We start from the raw sequence: 16,528 nt of genomic DNA, 5'->3' as shown, positions 1-16,528 counted from the left end.
CCTTATCTCTTTCTTCAACATTCTTTTTTGTATCAGTAAACAATGATAGGTCACCTAACCCCTTTTATACTCTCCGTATGCCCTTTCCTTTTCAAAATAAAGGTTACGCATGCTATCTGTGAACCGTAGGGGTACGATGTACAAACACGCTTTTTTAGAACAAAGGGTATGACATTGTGCAAAACAGAGGACAGCTTTGTACTAAATTCTTCCCATTGACTTACCATCCCACTGATTCCAATTGGTCATTGAAAATTTCCGCTAACCTTTTTCTCAAAACATCAAAGTTAATTCTCAAAAAACAAGGAACCAGTCTTATCAATCAGGTTATCAATCTTACCCGAAGAAAAGTTAAAGAAAAATTAATGACATGATGATCACTGGAAGAAAACTCATCCCCCACTGAAGCATGTTCAACAAGATCCTCAGAAATAATGAGAACTAAACCCAAAATAACAGTACCCCCTAGTGGTTTCTGATACATGCTGATACAAAAATTATCGAGCACCTACTTAAAATAGTCTCTTTCATATTGCTTTCCAGCTGAAAAAAAAAAAAAATCTAAAAATTCTTCCAAATCGATACCAGGGTAATTACAATTCCCCAATATGACAATCCTCCTATTCTTACCAGATTTTTGACACATGGCAGTTTTTGACAGTTATACAAATAATTTATGTATATGTTTGATAATATACAAAGAATAAATATTTAATGAGATTCTAAAATAATTTTCTACTCTACAGAATTTTTGGACAAAAAATATATGGGTTTTTTTTTCTTATAAAATATACAATTTGAATAAAGCATAGCATAAGCACTGGAAGGAAAACTATGGAACAATTTGACATTTTCTCTGATTCAGGATGATTCTTGACCTTCCAAAATTTCTTCAACTACTCATATATGTGCTTTGATATAAACCATCAGTTGTACTCTTTTTACAACAGATAAGTGTTTAAAAAGTTTATTATATAATATATGTTGATTTGTTTGTTATTAAATTATCTAGATAATGACTGAGATACTCATGCACTGAAATATATCTAGCGATCAAAATACTAAATTGTAGAATTAAAATGTCATTTAATTTGGCAATGCTAGCTTGTACATGATGCTTAAGGAACTCCTGTAACTTACCCTTACATGATGCTTAAGAAACTCCTGTAACTTACGCTTAGTCAAATTTAATTATTCTTACTTCTGCACTATGATATGGTATATTTACTAGCATTTATAATGCAATGGTTTTCCAGTTGAAGCTGTATTTAATTTTGAATGTGCAAAACAAATGCTTTGGGTATCAAGTCCTGTCAGCTCTGTTTTAGTTGAAAATACTCTTTAAAGCTCTGTGAATTTATACACCCTGAGCTTTAAGAAATTTTTAGATGAAAATAAATGTTTAATTAGTGTATTAAAAGATTCTGTGTGAGAATTTTTACATGGAATAAAATTTTGGGCTAATCAGAAAATTTAAAATATCAAAATAGATTCTCAGTAATTATAATTTTAAATATAAAACCCTTTAATTTACATAAAAGTAAGTTTTTTTTTATTTAGCATATCTATCAGGTTAAAAAACTATTTGACAATAAGTTTTTTACTGTTTTAATACTGATTTATAGTTTCTGACAACTAAAACCTAAATCTGTGATGCCCTATCATACATATTTTGAATAAACAGCTCTATTCCACTTAGCAAATTGAACACGGGTAATGAGTAGCTTAGATAAATAAACCATAAAATTACATTTTATATGTTCTAGACTCTTATGTTGAAAAATTCAAAATTGCAAATTATTAATATTTTGTTTTAATTACTGTAATAAATTAGCCACTGGACAGCCTGGCAGTCCAGTGGTTAGGGAGCTAGCTTCTGACTGTGCAGGTCAGGGTTCGAATCCTGGTTCGGGCATGGATGTCTACTACCACACTAACAAATTTCCTGGACAGATTGTAAAGATCTCTTGGGAATACATGGTGATCACATTATTTAAAAAAAAGTTAATGTTCAAAAATAAAACATTGTGATATACATAAAAAATAAGTATTTCATCATGTTATATACCTATTGTGTTCAAAACATTATCAAAAAGCATTCATTTAGGTTTTAGACAGTTTTTGGCAGTTGAAAGCAGTTTTTAATGCTTGTGATGTCAAAAACCCAATCCAGCTTTGAGGTAAGCTTGTTACCTCTGTTTGCCCGGCAGTAAAAGATACCCCTATCAAGTGTGAGATGAGTTTTTTAAGGCTGTCCCCCCCCCCCCCCCAGAGTGTAAGTCATTTCTGAAAAGATTTCAAAGCTCCAAACATTTTGCTCTTTTTTGTTTGAAGCTCTTTTGAAGATCTCATGTGAAATCTTATTGCAAGATTGGAATCTGATAAATTAGATGCACGCTGCAGCTTCCACAAAAAACTTCTTGATTATAAGGTTCAGGAGAAAAGGGGTTGGAAAAAGGCAGAGGATAGACAGAAGTCACGAGAAAAGAAAAGGGGACGAATTAAGACATTCGCAAAAAAGTGAGTGTAGTGTGAAAGTTTGTACCCAAGAGACATGTTGAGATGTCGGATAATAAATGAAATAAAGTGTTTTTTTCTTTTGTGGAGTCTAGAACCTAGTTATTTCGTCCCCGAATCGTAGTAGAAGTACAGCCGAGGACCTACGACGGATAAGAAGTCTGGGGAAAGTTTACTGGTGCAGTCGATAGGATTGTGGCTTGCACGACTCAAAATTGTGAACTGAATTAGAAGAATGTCCTAGCCACACAGTGGTTCTACCATGGCTAGGACATAGAAGGATAGCAGCAGCATCAAGCTCCCACGCTGTTATTTTCGTGAAGTCAATCCGACTACAGTGCTGAGAGGAGCAATCCTGCCTAGGGAAACAAAAGCAGGTATTGTGCGGCGGTATCGAGACAATAAATAAAGATGACTTATTTGACAAAAGGGAACAAGAAAGATCTGGAGACCATAGCCACCAACTTGGGGGTAGAACATAGGCGGAGATAGACTTGGAAGTCGGGGGGGGGGGCACGATGTCCATTCACATATACATTAGATCAGTCGACTCTACCTTTGATGCTGGGGAGGCAATTTGCCCCCCCCCCATATCTCCGCCCATGGAGTAGAAGTCAGACCAGAGTTCAACTTAATGCAATTAGTGAATGCCATACAGGAAAGTGAAGTGTACAACAAAGCAACATGCAGAGAGATGCTGAAAACGATCATAGGCAATAGGAAAGAAAGAGAAGAGATGGAGGAGCAGCGTAGAGATAGAGAAGCTGCATAGGGAAAAGGAGATGGAACATGAACTTGAAAGATTGAGGATCGAAACCGGAGCCAGAAGAGAGGAGGATAATCATGCTGGGGGTAGCAGACATAAGTGTTGGCAAAGTGTGGTTATGCGCGAGTACAGACGGAAAGAATACGAGAATAATGATCGGCAAAATAACGGATTTATTTAACGACAGCATATTGATCTCCACTAGAAATCATTGAAAACTAAAGTCCATATTACGTCTAACATAACTGATGAAACAATGCAAACATAAATAACACTAAGACAAAAACCAAAAAAAAAAGGATCCCAAACAGTTCATATATATACACATTATAAACATGTGCGATCACGTCATGATTTGCATATCGAATCGTGGTCGATCTGGTTACGGTTGAGTTCATTTAATTTGCATGAAAGAACCTAACAATAAGTCTGTACCTGGTGCTGTTTGAGCAACAAGCTCGTCGCGTGGCCCTGGCACGGGAACATTGATTAGCTGAGCTCTTGGGACTTCTTCCCTACGAGATGAACCAGTTAATTGCCCACGTGCCGGAAAAGCAAGTACAAAACTATAATCAAGTTAAAGAATTATTATTGAGGAGATTCAAACTCACCCCAGAGCAGTTCCGGCATATGTTTTCTTCGCGCCACGAAAATCAAGAGGGCACCTGGAGAGACTTCTACCACGAGTTGTGTACAGGGGTGGGAAGTGACCAAGTCCATTTTGGAGCAGCAAAATTCAGGATTTGGAGCAGTTTTGGAGCAGCAAATTCAGGATTTGGAGCAGCAAATTATGGGATTCGGAGCAGATATTTATAAATTGGAGCAGTGAAATTAACAAGAATATTTTCGTTAACCCTCAACCCTTTCCGAAATAAAACTGCACTGTCTTTTGTTTTTTGTTATCAAACATCTTTTCGTCAGCTTGATTTTTGTTTTTGGTGTTTTAGGCTTTTGATACCTTGTTTGAAAGAGCGGCTGTCATAAAATTTTTTGCACCCTTCTATTTCAGATGATTTTTGAAAAAAACCACTTGGTTTAAACCAAACAACCCTGCTGCAAACTAGAAATAAAAGTGCTTTATTTATTGAAAATTATAACACTGGCATTGAACAGTAAAATGTAAACAAATCTATTTAAAAAAGATGGACAGCACAGTAAAACCATCCAGTTCACCTGGACTTATTTACATTAAACCTTGCAACTTATACATTTTGCACTGTGATTTTGAAAGTGGCCTCTGAGTGTGATATGAAATAACTTGAAATGAAACGCTGGGATGTTTTTTTTTCACATATTTTTATATCTTTGCTGATTCTCCCTGAAAATGTTTTGGGTCCTGATGTGCTGTTGTCAATATGTAGAAACGAGTGTCAAAAGGGTAATTCATTCATATGCAGTGAACAGATAATCCACCGCAATGGCTTATCTAACCTTTTTTCAAGCAGATGTGCATGACACCTCGATATTTACCAACATTCACATTAGTTCCACACCACACCCAACTGCCACAAGACTCCATAAATATTTCTAATTCCAAGAAGAAATCAATGATTGCTTGTTCTATATATGCTCTTCAAGAATTCTCAATCTGTACATTTTTCCACCCTTGGAGATAGCAGTCATTCTGAGGATTGATAACTCTGGAGGTGTTTTCCACTTGTTCAAATTAGCCATTTTTGGGAACTTAAAACTACAGAATAACGTGAATTATTATAAATACAAATGTCAATAACATAATATTGTATATTAATATCACTTTATACAAGACAATCTGCCAAGTACAGCAACAGACCTACAGAATACCTTCATCTAGCTGACGATTTTAACAGGCCAGTTTTCAGGATCAGGAATATATTATGAGCATCTTGAAAAATCAAGCTAAGGCTTATTTTCTGGTTAGGTCTTAGTTTTGGAGAAAAACTATACTTTTTGTTGTGTTTCACTTGAAGGTGTTCGTTACCTAGTGTTCAATTCAAGGATCCCCAAAGTTATTTTCTTTTTGTTACGAGATAATGTTTTGTCTCTTGATATTTCAGTTATGAAAGTCTGATGCACCTGCATAAAACTTGTAAAAATGTAATGCAAACATGTAAATATTTTTTGAATGAAAATTCAGTTTACATACATTGGTTTATTTCTTTACACAGAGGCTTCAATTTATTTGATTGATTTATGTGTGAAAAATTATTGTGCATTATAAATTATCAATAATTTCTTTGAAAACAATTTCCCCCCCCCCCCCCCGCAAAAAATGGTTTTTTTTAGGTAATACCAAATACCAGCTGGGAGGGGGAGAAATGAGTATCTATCTGGGGAGCAAGTTTGACAACCCTGCTTATTGGTTGCATTTTTCAAGTTTCATAAAAGAACTTATATAAAACTTTTATAGTGTAATGCCCGCCTTAGAGAACAATGACAAAAATGCCACAAAGCATTAATTTTAACACTGTCCCCAAGAAAAACTAATTTAATCGTATTTACTTGTGAAAGGGTTTTGCTGCATTTTGTATTTCTGAGTATATAAATGATTTATGTTATAAAATGATGCACATATGCAAGGGCTCACCATTTAAACCAAGATTTTTCATTCCAAAAAATGAATAGTAAATATCTGTCACAGATGATGAGTCACTCAGTGTCACTTCAAATTTTTGTTGCAAATTAGTAACCGAGTCAACCTATATGATAAATATTTCATAAAAAATTAATACTTCATTCATAAAAGAAATTATAAATATTACATAGAAAAAAAAATTACAGCAGATTTAATCAAAATTATATTCAAAGCATGATTACTTTTTACAGTGAGAAAATAATTTACAGTACAAGCCAAATAAAATGTGTTTTTGTATCAGTATTTTATTCAATTTACTATTGTGGCCAACAGATAGTAGCACCACACATTAGCTATGAATGAGGTCAATGAATATCAAGAGTGGTTTTAACTGGTAAGAACTACATGGCTTACCACAATGCAAATGTATTGGAATATTTGAGAATCAATGAACAATAGCTTCATTAGCTGATACTATTGTCAACTTGATGTACCTGAACCGCATTTGATTAAGTCAGAAAAAAATTAACACATTTTCTTAGTGAATCAATAAATGATAGCAGGGCCCAGCTTTCTAAGCCATTATTATTGTAGCCTTGATGCACCTGAACCACATTTGATTGAATCAGAGAGAAAATGTGCTTTTTTTTTGGTCGGCTGAAGTTGGTTTTCTGTGGTTCCCAACTTCGCGGCGCAAATGCGAGCCGATCTCCCCATTAAAAAGTCTCGCCATAGAGCAACAGGATTACAAACAGTACAAATATTGTCACTACACATCACTCAATTCACTTCTGAGATATAGATGGCAGCACTGAAAAATCATACACAACACTAGATACGCACTCAGACTGTTAGGTACACACTTACAATTCCGGCACAACTCACTAGGTAGTAAATTGCCTATGGCGATAGACCTGAGTTGTGCTCAGGTTGAAAAAAAAAATGTCCTGTTTGCTAGAGCTTTAAACATGGTTCATACTCTTCCAACGAAAAAAAATTCAAGGACTATTCAAGCACTTTTCAAGGTAAAACTTAAAAATTCAAGGACTTTTTTTACAAAAGCATATTTTTCACATGAATAGGCGCATATTTAATTTTTATTAAAACTTTCAGAGATTACATTTCTACTTACTTTATTTCACATCATCTGTAATGAATAAAGGAGGCCACATACACATATATATCATACAAAACATATGACACATTGAATAACACAGTTCGTGCCTGTCGATTTCCTCATTGAAACGTAGTTTAGTCTCTAAATATTGCAATTAATTTCCTTTTTAAAAAAAACTCTTTTAAAGATAGAAAAAGAAAAATTATTTCATTAATTATGAATTTATTTCATCAATTCTGGAATTATTTCTTTCATCAATTCTGGATTTGTTTCTTTCGCTAATGCTGAAATTCTTTTTGATTCTAAAATTATTTCATTAATTTTGGAATCATCTCTTTCATCAATGAAGTTGTCTTTCATTAATTTTGGAATTGTCTTTCATTAATTTTGGAATTGTCTTTCATTAATTTTGGAATTGTCTTTCATTAATTTTGGAATTCTTTCATTAATTCTGTAATTTTTTCTTTCATTAATTCTGTAATTTTTTCTTTCATTAATTCTGTAATTTTTTCTTTCATTACTTCTGGAACTATCTCTTTCAATAATTTTGGAATTATATCTCATTAATTTTGGGATTTTTTCTCATTAATTTTGGAATCATAGATACTGAAATTATTTCTTTCCTTTATTGTTTTAAACAACTATGGATGCCATTAGAAAATAACGGAGATGCGCCGACATTCAATGTGTCATGTGATCTTCCAAGGAATGATGTAGGCCACTGACGTCATACCAGCACCGGTACTACAGGGTAGAACACCTTAATACAATTGTATATGAAGGCGTCTTACTACAGGGTAAGACGACATCGTGTATTAAGGAGTTCTACTACAGGGCGAAGGGGGGGGGGGCAACTGCCCCAGGTGGCAATTTTTAGGTGAACACTGTTATAAAATTATCTAATTCCGAATTAGTGGGAGCGGCAAGACAATACAAAAATCCTAGTTATGGCCCTGCGTCATACTCCCTCCAGTAATATAAGCTCAATGGATTTCAGCGCCAATTCACCCATTGAAGAACAGCTCGCACTTGGCAGCATTTTTGTCTGGCACACTCAGCAACCTTGATAGAAGGGATTTTTCAGCCACAAGTAATTAAAAGCACACACACTTGCTACTCATTTTTTTTCTTTCTTTAAAGAACCTTGTACAAGCGCTTCACATCACTCCTAAATAAATATTTTCTTGACAGCATGGGCAGAGATACGGGACCTAGCGTGAAAGGTGAAGTTGACAGATCTAATGTATATATGAATTGACATCATCGTCGTGCCCCCAGAAATAATGACCATGCCCCTCCCCCAGACTTCCAAGTCAATCTCCGCCTATGATTGACAGTAATCAGAGGAAGCTTCGCTCGCTCACAGACCGAAAGGCTGAAATTATTTCGGCAAAAATTAAGACAATTTTTTTTTCTAAGATATTGATTTCTCAAGTCCTCCAGAAAAAATACCTAGTACAAAAGTTTAATGACTTCCAACGACTCCAAATACGTCTACATACGATCGCAGGATACATGCTACCATAAAGCCGGGTTTTTCTAGAAGTGGGTTGTTGGGGGCCAGAGCGTGCCGACTGAGCTGAAGAAAAAAAACAACGATCGGTTCATTTTGAACACTAGCTTTTATTCCATAAAAGTTGCGAGGAAAAAAACAAGATCATTTACGATCATAAAAAAAATAAATAAAACGGCCGACAAATAACAACCGGCAATCTCGGAGAAAAAAAACAATCCCGACATACATGCGGAAAAGAACCAGCCTACAGTACAAAGCGGAGCTCCTGTGAGGGCCTGCCGCCCGCGATTTACATATTGTGTCGGGCTGAGCGGTTCCACTTGCACAGAGAATAAAAAGGGGAAAAAACATTCCAACATAGGTTTTTGGCACCGCATGAACCGAACTGGATCATTTCGCGTCGACAGAAACATTTTACATAATCACACTACCACACTACGCGTTTGTGTATTCCTACCGTGGCACATCAGCTACTCTGTCATCTGCATGCTCCGGCTTGAAGGGGAGCATCGAGCTCGATGAAGGGAAGTGAAAGAAAACAAAAATGAAGAGAAGATCCCTAAAACGAGTGGCGCACAATGCATGTGTCTCCTCCAGAAGCAGTCGGCCAATCACACCCAACGTAAAACACTGCCGTGAGGCTTATTGCGCTCTCTAGGAAAACAGTCGAACTTGTATTATTGGTGAGTGGACGGCGTGTCACGCTGGGCGATTCACTTTGCACGCGGCACAGAGTACCTGCTCCTATGAAAACCCGGCTTAAGAATAATGGGGAAAAAACTTGCTTTAAATCCAATTATCCAGGGTTATTGGCTGCTAAGGCTTTTTCCCTGAGCAAAGCACAGGGAAAAAGCCTTATATAACGTCACTTACGGAGTAAAAAAAAAGTGGTGAAAACTATTTAGAAAAAACAAATTTTTCAAGGACTCTTATCGATTTTCAAGTACTTTCAAAGCCTTGAAAATAAACTTTTTTTTTTCAAGGACTTTTCAAGGACCGTACAAACCATGTTTAAATCTGCTTAGTGAAATAAGGAGCATTAGTGGTGACCTCACGATCACCTCGCTCAGCTCATTTTTATTTGGAATCAATGCTGCCGGCCGTGACGTCACACATTAATGCGCCCTATAATATTTATAATGCCGTTATTAATATCCAGTACAGTCCAGTTGGAACAGGCAAGAATAGAGAAAATAAACGTTTCCAAGATACGACACTTGCCGTTTTATAAAGTCATAGCCACCCTTACCTTGATAAATACAACATTTGATTTGGTAACTGTAAGGATCAGGGGAAAAGAGGTTGGAAAAAGGCAGAGGAGAAACAGGAGTCGCGAGAGAGAGAAACGAGTTGAGACATTCGAAAAAGATAGGGAGGTGCGAAAGTTTTTACCGAAGAAACAGGACGGTTTCGTGAAGGTGTTGGATAATAAAAGAAATATAGTGTTGTTTTCTTCTTTTTGGGAGTCTAGAATCCAGTTATTTTTCCCTGGAATCGTAGTGGAGGTACAGCCAAGGACCTACGACCGATAAGAAGAGGGGAACTTTACTGGCGCAGTCGACAGGATGAGGTCGTGGCTTCAACGACTCAAGATTGTGAGCTGAATTCGAAGAAGAGTGTCCTAGCGGCAGGGGAACCACCCGGTTCGTATAGAAGGATAGTAGCAGCGTCGAGCAACCACGCTGTTTTTTTTTTCGTGAAGTCAACCCGACAACCGGTGCTGGGAGGGGCAATCCTGCCCAGGGAAAAAGGAGCAAGTGTTGTACGGCGGTATCGAGACGATAAATAAAGATGGCGTATTTGGCAAAAGGGAAAAAGGAGGATCTGGAGACTATGGCCGCCAACTTGGGGCTAGAAGTCCAACCGGAGTTCAACTTAATGCAACTAGTGAGTACCATACAGGAAAGTGAACTGTACAACGAAGCAACGTGCAGAGAGATGCTGAAAACGATCATAGGCAATAGGAAAGAGGCGTAGAGAGAAAGAGATGGAGGAGAGGCGTAGAGAGAAAGACATGGAGGAGAGGCGTAGAGAGAAAGAGATGGAGGAGCGGCGTAGAGAAAAGGAGATGGAACATGAACTTGAAAGACTGAGGATCGAGACAGGAGTCAGAAGAGAGGAGAATAATCAAGCTGGGCGCAGAAGAACCCCCAGCCAGGATTTCCAGAACATGATGCAAAAGTTCAGAATGGAAGAAGACATAAGTCTGTACCTGGTGCTGTTCGAGCGGCAAGCTCGTCGCGCGGCCCTGGCACAGGAAGATTGGTTAGCTGAGCTCTTGGGACTTCTTCCCTACGAGATGAACCAATTAATTGCCCGCGAGCCGGAAGAGCAAGTACAGGACTATAACCAAGTTAAAGAATTGTTATTGCGGAGATTCAAACTCACCCCAGAGAAGTTCCGACAGATGTTTTCTTCGTGCCACAAGAACCAAGAGGGCACCTGGAGAGACTTATACCATGAACTGTGTACCTATTTTGATGGATGGACGACGGCTTTGGAGGTCACGACGTTTGAGCAACTAAGAGATTTAATCATCAGCGATCAAATGAAAAAACGCGTCCCAGCAGATTTTAAGGAACACTATCTGGATGAATGGAGTGATACGGTGTCTCCAAGTGAGCTATCGGAGAAACTAGATAGGTTCGATGATGTGAAGAGGACTCTGAAGACACCCTTCCCTAGTGACAGAACGAGAACCCCAAGACCGGTTCATCAAAATCCGAGATGGAAAGCCAGCGAAAACCAGAGACTTCAGGGTGAGTCCTTCCCACCTAAAGCGACGATGGGTTCAAATACCAGAGAGAGCCGCAGTCACTTGTTATGCGTGTGGAGCAGAAGGCCATATAGCAAGGTTTTGTCCTGCAAGAGTCCAGCAGGAGCCCTTGAGTCGGGCTCAGGGGAACTCTGTCCAGACAGAAGAGGGAGACATGATTGAAAAAACCACAATATTAACAGCACACATCACGGTGCCGGAAGCGGGTGTCGGTGCGGACATTGACACACCGCAGACCGCGAGTTTGAAATATGGTTAGAAGACAATAAGAGGCGTGGTAGATTCTGGGACCCAGATCTCAGTCGTTAGATCGGATTTGGTTGAGATCGACGACAGTGAAGGCGAGGGGGGAAATAAGGATCTAGTCCGCATTTGGCGAAAGTGAGATAGCCCCTCTAAAAATATGTATGATGAAGATCAGCGACGGCTCCGTGCCGATTTCTTGCGCAGTGTTGAGTCGCTTGATAAATGAAATGTTAATATGTCCGACAGCATATGACACACTCTTGGGAAATGTACTAGTTCTAAGTCCGATCAATGAGCCAAGCCGTAAGGACGGCGTGTGTACTTTATCTGCTGATAACAAACAGAAAGCCAGCAACGGCAATAACAACGATTTTTGCATACCTAATGAAGAACTTAGAGAGGATCATATCCCAAGTCGAGAGCTACTTCACCGACTTCAACATCATGAAGAACAACTTCCTGCTGAAACAAATCCGGAGAAACAAGGAGGGCTACATCAGCCTGAGGTTGGTCTCATCTTTCAGGAAAGTCAAGACCCTGACCAAGGACTGGAGGGTCGTCCGGTACTGTCTCAGGAACTTGAACAAACTCCAAATCAATGTAGGAGGCACTAAAGTGCACCGGATTGTGCCCGTACTGGCTTTCCAGACCAGATGCGCAAAAATGATCCTGGTCTGCAACATGCCGTTCGAAGAAATGACACCAGAGTCAGTGTCGCAGTTTATATCAGAACACAGAGAAGTCGTCGACGTGGCAGTTGTCAATCGAGGATCTAAGATACTGGATGTCTGTACGAGGCCCTGTCTCTGGGTCAACGGGAATATGGTGAAGACGTTCGCCCTTATCAAGTGCAAGACCAATCGGGTCGCATCCGCATCCGAGGGCAAGGCCTCGCAGCTCAAGGAGATGAACTCGAAACGATACGACGATGGTCATGCTGTCAAAGGGTGGAGATCGGCACCGAACCGGTTCCTAGGCAGGAAACGTCCAAGCAATCGAACTGGCGATTGTTTTCGTGTCCATTTGCCAAAGGAATCAACAGAGCTACGAACCGGCAGTCGAAGACAGAGAAAACCAGAAGCCAACCAGCTAAATCTTCAATCGCCAACAACGGCGTGCCCAGGAATCAGGGCAGGGAAAGGCCATCCTTCTCTTATGCCGGTGGTGACCACCACCCCATGAACTCTTGGATGAACAACCGTTTATTTGCCATTCAAGGATGGTATGGCGGCCGCCGCCAAAGTAGCTGCTGCTGCACGATACAACGCTCGCCTACCGGATAGCGTCATGTGTTGGCCTGAGGGACCCGGAAGGGGGATATGAAAGGTAATGCCGACGCCCTGTCACGGTAGCCACGAGAAACCGAGTTACGCTCTTGAAGCATCATCATTTAAAAATGATGGATGTGCTTTTCGATGATGGGACGTGTAAGGTGCAGGAGAAAAGAGGTTGGAAAAAGGCCGAGGAGAAACAGGAGTCGCGAGAGAGAGAAACGAGAACGTTTTTGAGACATTCGAAAAAGATAGGGAGGTGCGAAAGTTTTTACAGAAGAGACAGGACGGTTTCGTGGAGGTGTTGGATAATAAATTAAATAAAGTGTTTTCTTCTTTTTGAGAGTCTAGAATCCAGTTATTTCGCCCTGGAATCGTAGTGGAGGTACAGCCGAGGACCTACGACCGATAAGAAGAAGAGGGGAACTTTACTGTAACTTAATTAGCAATAAGTTTAATAACACAATATGGTTTTTATTAAATTTTTCTTAGTGATCAAGTTTATTCATTTGCTAAATTCATGAAAAATATAGAAATTTAAAGAATCAAAATGATGCTTGCTGATTTAAATACTCCTTATTTAAAAAAACTGACAAATTAGCATTAGTTAATTTGGTGAAATAGCTCTTTCTCACTTGTGGAATGAAAATTTTTTTCACAAAAAAATCTGCATTTACAAGATATTTTTCCAACAATTTTCCTAAAAATCAGTATTTACAAAATTAGCCAGTTTTTCTGCATATCCTGCATTAACAAGTGGAAAGTACATCTTTCTCTAAAAAAAAAAAAATCAGGATTTGACAACAGATTGACCATGGTAGTTTCTTCTGCTTGCAGTGGCAACTTTGTCTTTTTCTCTCTACACTAACATAAAAAAAAGTCTTAACAGAGGAAAAGGACCAAAAGAAAAAATAAATAAAATTTGTGTAAGTAGCGCCTGTGTGGAAAGAAAAAGTTTACAAGGTACGTTAAAATGTGTGTTATTATAAGATGTGTTAGCTCCCCATTGCAGCTGAAAGCAATGCTTTCTGGGGCTTTTAAAATAAGAAACTATATTATAACTCAATATATACAAATCTCACTACCAACTTCATATCAACACTGCGTTTTTCTACTCTTTCTCAATGCACAGTCTCAATCAATATTGACTGTTTCTGTTTCGAACTTATGTTTTCAAACAGTCGCTTGTTATTCACACACTCAGTGTCGTGATATATACCCTACCCTTTTCAACAAATGCTCAATAGATTCCTACTCTTGATCATCCTGACCTGTAATTTTCACGATTGTTCCACAGTAGTAGATGTCAACCTCTTTGAATTACTTTTTGATAACACTGGTTCACCTTGAACTGAAATGTTCAAGCTTTCAAAATAGTCTTCATCACTAGATTCTGCCTCACACCTCTACGCTTTGAGTTGGATCATGCGCGATGCCCAGAGATGCCATTGACACGTTGCATCAAATACCCGGAATTTCAGAAAAGGACGCGTTCTTTCCTAGTTCTAACAAAAAGTAGAGAAAAATTTCCAACTTTTTCCCCCTTTCTTTTTTTTTCCTTTTTACTGTGTATCATGATCGCACGACCTTGAAAAACTGGTTTTACTACTTTATACACTACTGTATTGATATACAAGCGTGGTTGTTGAAGAATAAGATGAGGGATATTTGGTTACTTCCCTGAATGAGGGGCCGTGTACAGAAGTTTAAAATTTCAGATTTTTACTATCCCCCACACACACACATGCAGATTTTCTCCCTTCCGGCTATATACAGGAAATTATGGTACTTTCGCGGCTATCGGCTGGCATTCAAAGACAGTGTTTATATGCCGTAAATTCGTCTTGTTCCTACAATATTGCGAACAAGCGTTTTTTTTTAAATCGTAAAGGACTGGTATGCCCGTTCAAATTGTGAAACCTTATTAATGTAATATACTGTGATTTGGGAGACACCAAGTTTCAATTTAATTTATTTATATATTGTCTCCCTTATGCCAGAAATGAATGTGCAAACTTTGGGTTTATCAGCTGGTTGGATCATTTATTTTGCAAAGTTTTGCCAGAAATATTAGAATGTGTATAATTTTTTTGGCCAAAAAAGGTGTGCATTTCACATTTTTGAGATGAAAAATTCAAAGTTGAATTTTCTAACGTTATATCCAATCACTTAAAGTTTAATATTTTTGTGTTTTTGGAAAACGTAACAGAGTGGACAAATTTGTCTAAATTATTTTTTTCATTATAAATTTGAATGATTTGTGAAAATTTTTATTATATTTTGAAGTATATTTCCATGTGCTATCACTAGATGCTGATATAGATGAAAAAAAATCTTAATTATTCATGATAATGAAGTAACAGAGTGGACATCTGACGGAGAAAAATCTGGTACTAAAGACATAAAATGAATATTGAGTCATTTTGCAAAAGTCAAATCCGAAATTGTTGATCAAGCATTAAAAGTAAACATTTCAATGAGCTCAAAAGTGTTATCAGATTTAATCTGGTATAAAAATATATTTCCCAAATGACTAACAGAGTGGACATTTCAAAATGGGAAAATTTTCGGGACGCAAACAAAAAAATATTTTACTGTCAGTTTTATTTATCTGTCTCACATATATAAAATGTGATTCCAAGTTTTCTGAAAAAAAATTCCAGGTTTGCACCAAGTCTTTTTGTTTAACACTTTCTTGAAGCTAAGACAGCCAGATTTTGACGTTTTGCTACAAACAATGATTTTTAAAAAGAATTAGATACCATCTGAAACAAATTAAGAAACACTGCATGACAGAATTAAATGAAGAACTAGAAAAAAAATTAAAATTACCACCAGAGTGCTCTGAAATTTTATAAAAAAAAAAATTAGTCTCTGAAACAGTTTGTACACTTTTTTTGGGAATGACCCGTATCTTATATTGAAGCACATATTTTACAAAACATTGGAGGGGAATAAAACATGAATTATTTGGGTAGAGTTTAATATTCAAACGTTATTTCCCAAACTTTTGAAATTTACACATTCATGTTTCTGGCGTAAGGAGGACGATAATATATATATATTTGTATAGCAACATGAGTATTTTTGTGTTAAATTCTGATATCTTTCATGATATGTACCACAAATGATCAAGATGAATTTTTTTATTTTATTCATAATCACTGCCTTTCGTGAAAAATAAATTGAATTTTTTAAATGTTACTTTGAATGTTTTTCATTTATGAATTTATTTCATGTATACAGATCGGATTTTTTTATGTCAATGGAATGATTTGTATTCATGTAAATGTAAAATAAAGCTGTTTCTAGCATGTAAATAAACGTTTTCCTAATTGCACATCATGGTATATTTTATTGGTTTCTGTCAAATATTGTTAAGGAACAAAGAAATTTCCTTTTTTTTTTTCAGCTTTCAAGGTCTTTAGTTTTGAGACCTTGCTTTTCTTAACTTGTTTCATCGAAAGTTAATAGATGTGTGATCAACTTAGATTCTTTTTTTTATGTTCTGGCCAGTTCTCAAATGAACGGTCAAGTAAAAAATTGGGGTGACTAAAATATAGATCTATGAAATTATCTTCTCAGTAAAAAGAAAATTGAATGGTACATTTTTTTTTGAAATTATCTCATCACTGACAGAAAAAAGTAATTAAGAGAAAAAAGAAAATGGAGCTATTTTTTAATAAATCATTAGCGTAGAATATAGTTGAAAAAAAATTTCAACGTTTTCACAAAATATCCCGACTGGTTTCGTAATTCAATCTA

General features: G+C 37.3%; 1 protein-coding gene across 3 annotated transcripts in view; it reads right to left on the bottom strand.

Annotated features, from left to right (window-relative positions):
* The window catches only part of OstDelta (oligosaccharide transferase delta subunit), a 329,525-nt gene that overhangs the window by 255,411 nt on the left and 57,586 nt on the right, over positions 1-16,528 (bottom strand). For all 3 annotated transcript variants that reach the window (XM_089236493.1, XM_089236492.1, XM_089236491.1), the window contains exon 4: positions 5,850-5,961. In XM_089236493.1, the coding sequence (XP_089092619.1) occupies positions 5,850-5,961 (112 nt within the window). The remainder of the gene's footprint in view (positions 1-5,849; positions 5,962-16,528) is intronic.

Source organism: Pholcus phalangioides, unplaced genomic scaffold, assembly GCF_987345545.1.
Source record: "Pholcus phalangioides strain wild (caught in Gottingen) unplaced genomic scaffold, Ppha-v1.0 ptg000009l_1, whole genome shotgun sequence".
NCBI classification, from domain to species: Eukaryota; Metazoa; Arthropoda; class Arachnida; order Araneae; family Pholcidae; genus Pholcus; species Pholcus phalangioides.
The sequence above is the reverse complement of the archived record's forward strand: the minus strand, read 5'-3'. Positions and strand labels throughout refer to the sequence as shown.